The 11,730-nt window shown below is 44.2% G+C and overlaps 1 protein-coding gene across 1 annotated transcript; it reads left to right on the top strand.

The window, feature by feature from the left end:
- The first annotated feature begins 402 nt into the window (after positions 1-402).
- FGF19 (fibroblast growth factor 19) lies at positions 403-10,710 on the top strand. Its single transcript, XM_035117097.3, has 3 exons — positions 403-1,073; positions 1,579-1,682; positions 7,904-10,710. Exons 1-3 carry the CDS (start codon positions 839-841, stop codon positions 8,231-8,233), a joined length of 669 nt encoding a protein of 222 aa, XP_034972988.1. The 5' UTR covers positions 403-838; the 3' UTR covers positions 8,234-10,710.
- The last annotated feature ends 1,020 nt before the right edge of the window (positions 10,711-11,730 follow it).

Here is an 11,730-nt window from a genome sequence, read left to right as displayed (position 1 = left end):
AAGGGTGGTCTGCTGTTGCCTTAGCAGCACGGGGAAGAGGTATTAAAAAAAAAAAAGGAGCTGGGGCTCTCGTCAATAAAAGGGGCGAAATTCAAAGCAACACTTTTCTCAACACATATGAAATGGCTTGCATTTTTGCAAGGAGTGGGTCGTGGGAATGAGTTTTGGGGAAAGCCAACAGACTGAGGGGGAGGGAGGGTCAACACCCCCCCCCCAACCCTCCTCCCGGAAAGAATTTGCAACGTCTCGGGTGAATTCTGCTGCCTTTGATCTCTCCTCTCACTTCCATTTCTCCATTGATTTCCTCGCTCTTCCTATTCTTCGCGCCTCCTAGTGCACTCGGCTTTTCAAGGTTTTCTTTCTCGCTTCCCGCGCACCACGCACACATTTCTCCTCCCTCTGATCCTAGCTTTGGAAGCACGCTTGCTAGTCTTCCGAAAACTTTGCTCGCCGTGCGCGTTTTTTAAGCCACGCTGGAAGAGCGATCGGCGAATTGCTTTGGGAATAAAATAAAGCGAGCGTGAGAAATGCAACCCGGAGGGGGTGTCCCGGGGCTTGTGATGTAATCCTTATCGATCCAGCGGGGCGGGCATTGGCCCTAGTCCTGCGATGGAGCAGTGTCTATATTGGAATTAGCCTTATCGATTGGACTGATAAGGAGGCCTATAAAAGGCCGCGGATTGGCTTTGACTCTCTTGCAGTCGCTCCCAAAGCCCCGAGCTTCTCCACCACCCCGCCCTGTCTTTTTTTGGCCACCTCGGTCTTCTTCTTCTCCGCGGGAACTTTTGCGCCTTTGCCTGCGTTTGCGCTGCGGTGGAACTCCTCTCCTTGGCGAAAGATGTGGCCGACGCTGGGCAAAACTGGCGCGCCCCTGGCTCTGGTGGGTCTTTGCTTGGTCACGCTCGCCCGGTCCCTGCCCCTCACCGATGCTGGACCACATGTCAACTATGGCTGGGGAGAGGCCATAAGATTGAGGCACCTCTACACCGCCGGCAGACACAGCACGTTCAGCTATTTCTTGAGGATCAACAGCGACGGCCGAGTGGACGGCGCCAGCGCCCAGAATCTGCATAGTAAGTAACCGGGCTCGCCAAAGCGCCGCACAGTCCTGCAGGGCCACTTCTCTTCTTTTGGGGGGGGGGGCAGCTGACCCCGCTAAATCAAGTAAGTAAGTAAATACTTAACTAAATATTAAAAAAATTCTAGAAAGATTTTTGACACATTTTTCTGAGCACTTGGGGACAAAAGAAAAGAATTTAAAACAATTGTCGTTGAGATATTTCATTACGAATCTGCAGCTAGACAGAGCCGGACAGCGGATGGTGACAGGTGGGCGTGGGTGTCCTGCCCCCCCCCCAAATAAATCCTTCCTATGCCAATGTGCGGGTCCTTGACGTGTGTGGGGGGGGGATAAGTGAGTGCAGGTTGGGACAGGGATCTAAAACACCGACGGTCTTGGAAACCTGCGCGCACTAGAGTGGGAGAGGTAGCGGTTGTTTCCTGCGGAGCCAACTTTCCCGTCTCCACCTCCTCGTCCGCGGACCGTGTACTAACGCTGCGTTTTGTTTCGCTGCGCAGGTTTGCTGGAGATCCGAGCCGTGTCCGTTCGTACGGTGGCGATCAAGGGCGTGGAAAGCTCTCGCTACCTCTGCATGGAAGCAGAGGGGAGGCTGCGCGGGCTTGTAAGTTGCGGCGGGGGCTCCCTCGACCTAGGCACGCCGAGAGAGCCCCGGGGGGAAAGGGGTTTTGCATGCGTGCGCCCCCCACAAAGGCTCCTGGCGATTTGTATCCAGTGCTCCCGGGCCAGACAAAACAATAGCAGCCTGGCCAATTTTATTTTACTCTCACACAACAAAGCAGTCTAAACACGTCGCGCCACGATCTTAAACGGGTTTAAAATGAAGCCTATTATTATTATTATTATTATTATTATTATTTATTAAAGCTCTGGGCTCTGTGATTAGGCAACATAATTTTTTTAAAAAATCCAATCACGAGGTAATTTGGGAACTCCATTCTCGCTGGTGGTAAGGTTCAGCGCAAAGAGAAGAGTCCACGCTGGATAGGATTAAGGTAGCATGGTAATAAAATAACCATTAATGTAATAACAAATAACTTTGAATAATAATAATAATAATAAATTTTTATTTATACACCGCCCTCCCCAGTCAAAAACCGGGCTCAGGGCGGCTGACACCAACAGAACCACAATAAAACATAAAAACAATTAATTAAAATACAGATTAAAATACAGTATTAAAATTTAAAGTGCAGCCTCATTTCAAGTAGGCCATAAGTGGCTGACACCAACAGAACCACAATAAAACATAAAAACATAAATAAAACATAAAACATAAAAACTGAACAAAAGAGGAAATACACTTATTCTGTGTATTTCCCCCCTCTATGAATAGTGGCAGAACCAGCAGCATTCCAGAATTTTGACTACTAAGATTTACGATTTGTTTAGATTTCTTTTCTGAACTATTTAAAGGGGCTCCAGGCTGGATGGTTGATCTTTATCTCCTTCTGTCCTCACAGCAACCCTTAAGGTAGGTGAGGCTGAGAGATAACGATGTACCCAAGGCCACCCAAGTAAGCCTGCCTACTAAACAAGGATTTGAGTAGGGCTTCCCATGTCAAAATACAACCAGAACATCACACCCATAACATTACGGAAGGTGTTTGTACCCTGAGGTCTTTATTACATAACATTTGTTCCAGCCGCAATTTCTTACTCTTCTTATCGTGTTTTTAATTAGGATCGTGCATGTGAAGGTGCAACTTTTTGCACCAACACATGATTCCCCGATGTTCAAAGCTAGGAAAGGCATTATTGAATCTTGGTGTGAAATAACTTGGCGTGATTTGGTCAAAGTTAAGGACTTATAAATTCCAGTGATTTTGATGGGACAGTTAATCATGGGCTTAAATTTCTCCAGCTGCACAGGGATATATGCCAAATATTTATTGCATGGAATTACTAAATTAGCACAAAATCTTCTTGCTCTTCAGGTCATTCTGCAGATAATCTGCCAAAGATTGCTCCTTTTAAGAGCAAATGCATTCCTCTCTTCCCCCCACCCCCACCCCCGAAATCTAGGTATGGTTTTGTAGAAATCTAGCTATTGGTGAAGGAAATCAGTGCCTTTTGTTGCTTTCCTAACTGAAGTTGAGGGAACCTGTGATGGACTCAAAAGTTTGTGTCTGCAGCTGTCTTCCCCAGCCTGGTGACTTCCAGACACTTTGGACTACTGGTACATCTTCCACCTGCCCCAGCCAGCACAGCTATTCCAAAACATCTGGAGGAGCATCAAGTTGGGGGAAAGCTGGTCTACACAGTGGTGGCTGATGCAATGCCCACAGAGACTTGTTGGGCGGAAGGCAGGGTGACTGATGGCAGGCAGATGCAGAGCTAATGCCAAGTAGAACTAATTCTAGGTTTGTCCTCATCCTCTCCCCTGCCAAGTCCTAAAAGTGCAACAGAGAGACTGAGGAGGAGAAGCCGAAAGCCAGGGTCACCCTCTGGACCAGTTCAAAGTACAAAGGCAGGCAAAGGGGGGGGTGGCTGAGATGGGTGGGGTGCTGCCCGATTTGCCCTAACAGACCAGCCTCCACCGGATTTACAGGCTCTCTGCTACAGTTGTAATAGGGCCTTCTTAAGCTCTTCTATGCAACCCATTTTCATTCAGTTGATGCACAGCATTTCCTTGTTTAGAGCAGGGCATGAGCTAAGGACAGAAGGTGCAGTCTTGCCATTGCCTTCAGTGGAGCATGGACTGCACCCCAAAAGCTATGCACGTCTAGCCCAAAGTAAATGGGCTAGACGCCATTGAACTCCTGTTCAATGAGACGTACAGGGAAATGGGTGCAAGATTGCAGCCTGGATTTCCAAAAATCAATTACAGTACCTTTAGTTTTAATGTCTCTAACAGTGCAATCCTGGGCATGTTTTCTCAGAAGAAATGGGGCTTACTCTGAGGTGTGTAGGTGCCCAGAATAACAGATTACCAGAGCAATCCAACCCCCTCTTGCGCTGGGTGGCAGCAGCAGAAATGTTCCTGAGCGAGTCTCACATGATGGCATTGGGCCACATTGCTGCATGAGCAACTCCAAGCTGGCACAGTGATCTTCCTGTCCCCGAGCTTCTGCCTCCGCTACTGTGTGCAGCAGGGCTGCGGATAGGGTGACTGCTCAGTGCTGCCATCAGGAGGGGACAGGCTTGAATTGCAGCCTATATCACTAAGATCCACAGAGCTCTAATGCCCATTCGGTTTGAAAAGCCTACATAACCTACTTGGAGGATAATGTATTCTTTCCTCCCCTTGTATATCTGAGAACTGAGATGCTGCTGAAAAATTGCCCTCGATATCCAGCATCAGGTCTCAAAGTCTGATATGTGTCATTCTTATTTAGTTAACTTCATAAGGAGACTAATTTAAGACTATATGGCACTCTGTAGGAAACCAGGTTTGTTGTGAGGTGGATTGCTGCGGTTTTATTGATGTTGAGTCAGTTTTAAGTAGGTCAATCAGACTAATCCAAGCAGGATAGTGAGGGGTCTGGACATCAAGTCCCATGAGTAAGGCATGAAAGTGCCGAGTGTGTATATCCTGGATACCTCCCCTATTGAGGGGAGATATGAGAGCTCTCTTCAAATATCTGAAGTGGTGTCAGACAGACAATGGAGCAGACTTGTTTTCTGTTGCTCAAGAGGGGAGGATTAAAAATAATGGGTGGAAATTGCAAGGAAGCAGATTTCTGCTACATGTTAGGAGAGATCTTCCTAATGGCATGAGACGTTAAGACAGTAAAACAGGCTGCCTCAGGGAGTGGTGGTCTCTCCTTCACTGGAGGATATTAAACAGAGACAAAAGAGTCATCTGCCATGGGTGTTGCCACTGCATCCTGCATCCAACCCAATAATCATATAACTGCTTACCAGCACCACAGCTGAGATCAGGCTTATAGATAGTTGTGCCCTACTGAAATCAGTGCATTAACATGTGGATGCATATTGAGCAGTGCAGCTATTTTCACCTGAATGTGGACCTCTGAGCTTAGCTGATCAATGAATTGTAGAGTTGGAAGGGACTGCAAGGGTCATCTAGTCTAATCAGGTTAACATTTTTTCAAAGTGCTGTTTTTGTGGTCTTCCAGCAGATGATTATATAGAAATTTAACAGGGACCTTTGGATGCAATAGTATATCCATCCCCATTCATAACTCTCTAACGTGCATTTCTTACCTGCCCCAAGATTATTTTTCAACAGTAAACACAGATATAAACAATGGGTTTTAAGTTTGGTCTCATTCAAGCTGCTGTCCGTAAATGGTGACAGAACCTGTTGTAAACCGCCTCTTGGTTAAGAACTTGCATTATTTTTTGAACTATAGTTAATCTATATCATTTGGGTTACAAAAAGTAAGGCTACACTTGAAAATAAGCCCCGCTGAACACATTAGAATTCATTTCTGTGTAAACATGCCTGAGGACTGCCTTGCAAGTCAAACTGTTATTGCCATACTGAATTTTGTTCTGCATTGTGACTGTGTAAAAATTAATGAATTAACTAAACAGTTAAAGGCAGTTAAGTGACTTGCATGGCAGCAGTCTCACATCTCAAGAAGTTTCGCTAATCTAGACAAAAACCAAAAACATGTTTTTCCACATGCCTGACAGCCCAATCCACATCTGAAGTGCTCCACTTTAAGCCTATTTAGTCATTAAGAGAATTCTGCTCTAGCCTCTTCTACTTCTTAATGATGATTGTCAGCCTAATATGTTACACGTGTAGGGGGGAAGTATGACATAGGGACTTGGCAGGTAAAGAGTTCATGCACGAACACCATTTCTCTTATCATTGAAGTCCCAGACGCAATCAGCGATACTTCTAAGTTGACCGAGAGTTCAGTCACCTCTAATGACCGAACCAGAATAGCACCAGAGTTTAAAGAAAAACAGCAGTGACACAGAGGACCTGGAACAGACTAAAATCACCATCCTGTTTTGTTTTTTATTTTATTATGTGCTAGTCTTTCTGTGTTAGCTAGCACATATTTGGTTTCAATACTCAGAATATATGTTAATACTATACAACACTACATGACCAATTCTTACTCTGTGACATTATAAAATACAATAATCCTTGTTTTGTCAAAGTCAAAGGGATTTTTTCAATTAAGTTAGCTTACTAAACATGGTTCATGTCTAATTTTTTTAATGCTGGCCACATTGCAGGGAGAGTGTGCGCACTGTTTAAAAATGTTTATCATTTAAATTTTATATTTTAAAATATCAATGGTTCTCTCACATTCTGTAATCCTGGAAGATATAGAGCCAGTGTGGTGTAGTGGTTAAGAGTGGTGGACTCATAATCTGGTGAGCCGGGTTCGCTTCCCCGCTCCTCCACATGCAGCTGCTGGGTGACCTTGGGCTAGTCACACTTCTCTGAAGTCTCTCAGCCTCACCCACCTCACAGAGTGTTTGTTGTGGGGGAGGAGGGGAAAGGAGAATGTTAGCCACTTTGAGACTCCTTAAATGGTAAATTTACCCGACCGTTAGGTCCAGTCACGGACGACTCTGGGGTTGCGGTGCTCATCTTGCTCTATAGGCCGAGGAAGCTGGCGTTTGTCCGCAGACAGCTTCTGGGTCATGTGGCCAGCATGACTAAGCCACTTCTGGTGAACCACTTCTGGTACCGCTGTAGCACTTCTGGTACCTATTTATCTACTTGCACTTTGACGTGCTTTTGAACTGCTGGGTGGGCAGGAACTGGGACCGAACGGGAGCTCGCTCGGTCGTGGGGATTCGAACTGCCGACCTTCTGATCGGCAAGCCCTAGGCTCAGTGGTTTAGACCACAGCGCCACCTGTGTCCCTTTGAGAATCCTTAGGGTAGTGATAAAGCGAGATATCAAATCCAAACTCCTCCTCCTCCTCCTCCTCCTCCTCCTTCTGGAAGGGGCACCCTGAAAAATGTTGTCTGGATAGCGCTGTGCTGATGCAATGGTGATGGAGATGAAAGTGCTCTGCTGTCACCAGCATCATGGAGTTGGTCTCCAAATAGTGTTTAGCCTGTGTTCAGCGAACTCATGTTAGATCTTTCACCATTTGTGTTCTAGTTGTCAGCTCTATTGCTTCATTGCCCCTAGTATACAAGGAGGCAAATCAGGTTTTGGTAAATGGGAAAGGACACCTAGGACTCCAATAAAACACAGAAATCCCCCTGGAGTCTAACACCATGAACGTGAGAGGGCATAGTTGGGATAGGTTGACACAACTTACGTTGTTGAGTCAGGGCTTGGCAATGGCAGCCTGTTCAGCAACCTCATCAGAATCGAGACATGTATGGCAGTTGCTTTAACTATGCAGCAATCTGTTTTACCGTGAACTTTCCCCCTGTTATTTGCCTTTAGCTTCTGGTAGCCTGAGGCTTCTCATGAACTCCAGTAAGCTTTGGTTCAAGTGCACATTAAGCTGCAATGCTTTTGCTATATTTACATAGTGAAAACAAGCCTTCTCAGCTAGGAACTGTGGGTTGCTGTGATGGGCCATTGTGGCTTCAAAACAGTTCTTGCTTTTCAAGCAATGAGCAGAATAAGAGAAAATCAAATTGAATCTTACTGCATAAATCTATAAAAGCAGAAGCACACCTATTCATAACTCCACTGAGCACTTCCATTCTCCATGTTTGGGTTATAAATGACTCCTTGTATCTTCCTGCACTAGTCTGTATCAAATGTAGCTCTATGGAAGAATGGTTCCCAATTTATCTCGCCACTGAATAGATTATTCCATAAGGCGGGTGATTTGTCTAAACACTGTTGCATCATATGCCATTTAAGAGTGCAAAAAAAATGTACAAAGCCTATATGTGTAATATTTTTTCACTTCCTCTCAGCTCAGTTATTCTACAGAAGATTGTTCCTTTGAAGAGGAGATGCGCCCAGATGGCTACAACATCTACAAGTCCAAGAAATATGGAGTCTTGGTGTCCTTAAGTACTGCCAGGCAAAGGCAACAAAATAAAGGGAAAGACTTTCCATTGTCTCATTTCTTGCCAATGATCAACACTGTGCCGGTGGAGTCAACCGATTTTGGAGATTACGGCGACACCGGGCAGCAGCATTTGCAATCCGGGGTTTTCAGTCCCCCTCTTGAAACTGACAGCATGGATCCCTTCGGCATCACCTCAGAAGTATCCGTGAAAAGCCTTAGTTTTGGGAAATGAGAACAAGTGCTCCTTGCATGAGTTGTGCTCCATAAAGAAAGCATTACCAGCAGGATATTATTTCTAGCCGTGATATTTCACACATGGCTACATTCAGATGTGGCACTACCCTTTCTCGTCAAACGGCAATACGAATACTGTACCGTGAAGACTACAGACACACAGGCACAGTATTTGGAAAGCCTTCACCGAAAAAATGCATAGCGTGCAGGTATTTCTTCTGCCTTGGAGGATGCTTGGAGGGATAAGATCGTGAATATTTTACTTTACTGCTTCCTTCCTTCCTTCTTTCACCTCTGAGGCCTGATGACAGATGTAACAAATGCAATTCATTCAAAGAGGGATAAGTCCTTCTCTTCAAGACCCTTAAACACATCAGGTGTCAGAAATTAAAGAGGAGCAGCCAGCTAAACGAAGCTAAGCAAGTAACCACTGACAACACTTAACACACAATCTTTTCACAAACCTCTGCTACTGGTTTTCAGAAGATTAGCTATTGAAATGCAATTTCTGTCCTTGGAAGTTTGATCCCTACAGGAGGTAGCATGAACCACAGGGAATGGGACGAATGAAACTGACAAGCAGTTGTGTTCTAGCAAGCCTCTTCAGGTTTTCTTCTATGGAGTTGACTAAACATACGGGAACACTATGCATGCTGGCTCTGCCCCCTGATACCATTCCAGTTACCATCCATGAATCTGAAGTGGGGAGTCTGCTGTGCTCATGGAGGCTCCCCCCACATTTAAGAACCATGGTTTTCCAGGGTTCTCAAGCACATAGCAAGTGTTCTCCATCAGTAATTGAGGCTCCCCACTTTGGACATCTGCCCTCTAACCTGTGGAGAGAGTGACCAGAATGGTAATGGGGTGAAACCAGCATCCTCTTCGCTGTGCTGCACCACTGAGTGTTTAGTGAACTGAAGTTCAGAGTGCCTGAATAATGGCTGCCAAAAGAGTATGCCAACCTTCAGGTTACACAGGGTTCTTCATCAGGCAGAACACGTGCACAATTCCAAAACACTATTTGTTGAAAGAGCAAAAGTATGATAAGGCTGCGATCTCCCTGGAGTGAGTAAAAACAATTGAACAGGTAACCAATTCTATAAGCAGAGGCTGATTTTGCCTGACCCAGAATTTTATGTAACTAAAATATTTTCATGCTACTTCAGCAAAAAACAATAACCCTCATAGGTTACTTTTTGTATCATCTATCTGCTGGCTGGCTGAATTTGATTAGAAGGTTAGTACTAAGGATTTGTGGTGATCAGGCAGGCAGATATCATCATAGCTCACATTCCATCTAGACAAAAACTCTCAGTGGGTGAAGCAAGTTCTATGAGAGATGTGCCCTAGGGAGAGAAGGCGTGGCCTAATGAGAGTGGCAAGGGCCAGACTGAGGGGCATGGAGGGCCAAATCCAAATCCTGAGCCTGAGGTTCCACAACTTGGCCTAATGGATAAATCCTACCTATGATCTGTAAGAGATAATTCAGTTATTTTAAATCTCTATAGACTAACATGATGGAATTTTTAAAAATATAATTGTGAGTATTATTTCATGGATTTTTTTTATTTTTTATTTTGTAAATAACAGTTTTTACTACTGTTAGATTTTCCTCTAGTGAATAATTAGCTTACTATGGGATAACATTCTTTCCCAAAGGGTCTTGTATGTATATAGTAGCATGGCTCTGTAAATAATTATTTTCCTCATGTAGCACTTCCTTGTCAACACCATATTTATGATTAATTTATTAAACACGCACATCCATTTATTTTGTTACCATATTTATACTTAAATTTCTATTTATGTACTCCAACAGTTTCTTTTTAAAAAAAACAAAAACAAAAAACAGTCTGGGCCAAAGGTAGCAAAGCTTTGTAATTTTTATAAGGGTGAGCAGAAATGAAATGTAAAAATGTTTGTGAGTGTAAAATCTGTAGCTTCAGCATGTAACATTTTTTAATAAAAACCAATTAGAATGAGAAGTTCAGTTGTCTCTTGGCTGTACTGGTGTCACACAGGTTGTTTATATGTGGCACCAAGGGAAAGAAACTCGGAGTTTGTGTCCTGGGTGCATTAATCGAAAGGGTGCATATTGTCTGCTCCTGGCAGTGCTCAGGAGAGGCTAAAGAACTATGCAGCACTCTGAAAACATACCCCTTCATTACTGGAATTCTGCAGTATCTCTCCCCTATTCAGTTTCTCAGATTTTTCTGTATTGTTTCAGTTTCTCAGATTTTTCTGTATTTTTCTGCTATTGTTTCAAGGCTATTGTTGCAGCCTTTGAGTTAGAAGCCTGGTTGTTTGCCAATGAAAACGGAGATTCTTACAATGTTCTGTACATTATAATTGGAGGGGTTAAAAAAACCTATATGTTCCTGTGGTAACGTATCAGGGAAAGCTTAATAATAGATTCTATTGACTTCATAGACTCAGCTGCCAAGCAGGTGTGCAGTGTGTGTGTGTGTGTGTGTGTGTGTGTGTGTGTGTGTGTGTGTAGGTGTAGGAATGCAGCTACAGATTATTAACATCATACTACAGTAGATCAGTCTAAGTCAGTTTAACTCACTGTCACCTGATTGCATTTCAAAGGTAGCCAGGAGCATCCACAATGGATTAATCACTTGTGCAATACAACACAGAGAAAATTTCTCCTTACCAGTAAGGAATTCTGTAGCAGAAGAGAAGTTTCTTTCTGTCCTTGGGCAACACTCATCACTTACCATAACTTCCTTTGATGTACTAGAAAAATGCACTAGCTATGTCTTCCTGTGACCCTAGATATAATATATAGGGAGTATACATTTTCTTAATCCAGGCATAGGCAAACTCGGCCCTCCAGATGTTTTGGGACTACAACTCCCATCATCCCTAGCTAACAGGACCAGTGGTCAGGGATGATGGGAACTGTAGTCTCAAAACATCTGGAGGGCCGAGTTTGCCTATGCCTGCCTTAATCAAATAATTGATTCCTTTAAACAGACAGTCTGACTCTTTTTAACTGCCCCCATTCTCAGGAAAATAGCTGTCCTTTTTATTCTACCAAAAGTTAATATTAGCCTATTTCTTTACATTTCCATCCCACACTTCTTCCATCATAGAAACCAAGGTGGTATCATTACCAGAAGGTCACCCATCCACATCCATTGAACACTAGGAGGCTTACCTCTGAGTAGGCATGCATAGGATTATGATTTTTGATACTGTTTTGCCCATTTGCACTGCAGCAGCTAAAGCAAGGGCAGGAATGGGCTACATAGCTGCCAACACAACAGCTGCTTTTACAGACGCCTAAGCTCTGTGGAAATGAACAAGCCTTTCTTATTGATGCATGTTCTTCATAGTGGGTTCAGCAACAACATGTTGCAGTAGTTCCTTACCTCCTAACGGGAATCCTCCACCATTGAGTGTTCCAAGCAGCCAGGCCCTTCTTAAGCAGGGAATTCCATCACCCATATCCCTTATATTCTATTCTTCCCCCACACTCCATTCCTC

Source organism: Zootoca vivipara, chromosome 1, assembly GCF_965207765.1.
Source record: "Zootoca vivipara chromosome 1, rZooViv2.hap1.1, whole genome shotgun sequence".
Classification (NCBI taxonomy): Eukaryota; Metazoa; Chordata; class Lepidosauria; order Squamata; family Lacertidae; genus Zootoca; species Zootoca vivipara.
The sequence above is the reverse complement of the archived record's forward strand: the minus strand, read 5'-3'. Positions and strand labels throughout refer to the sequence as shown.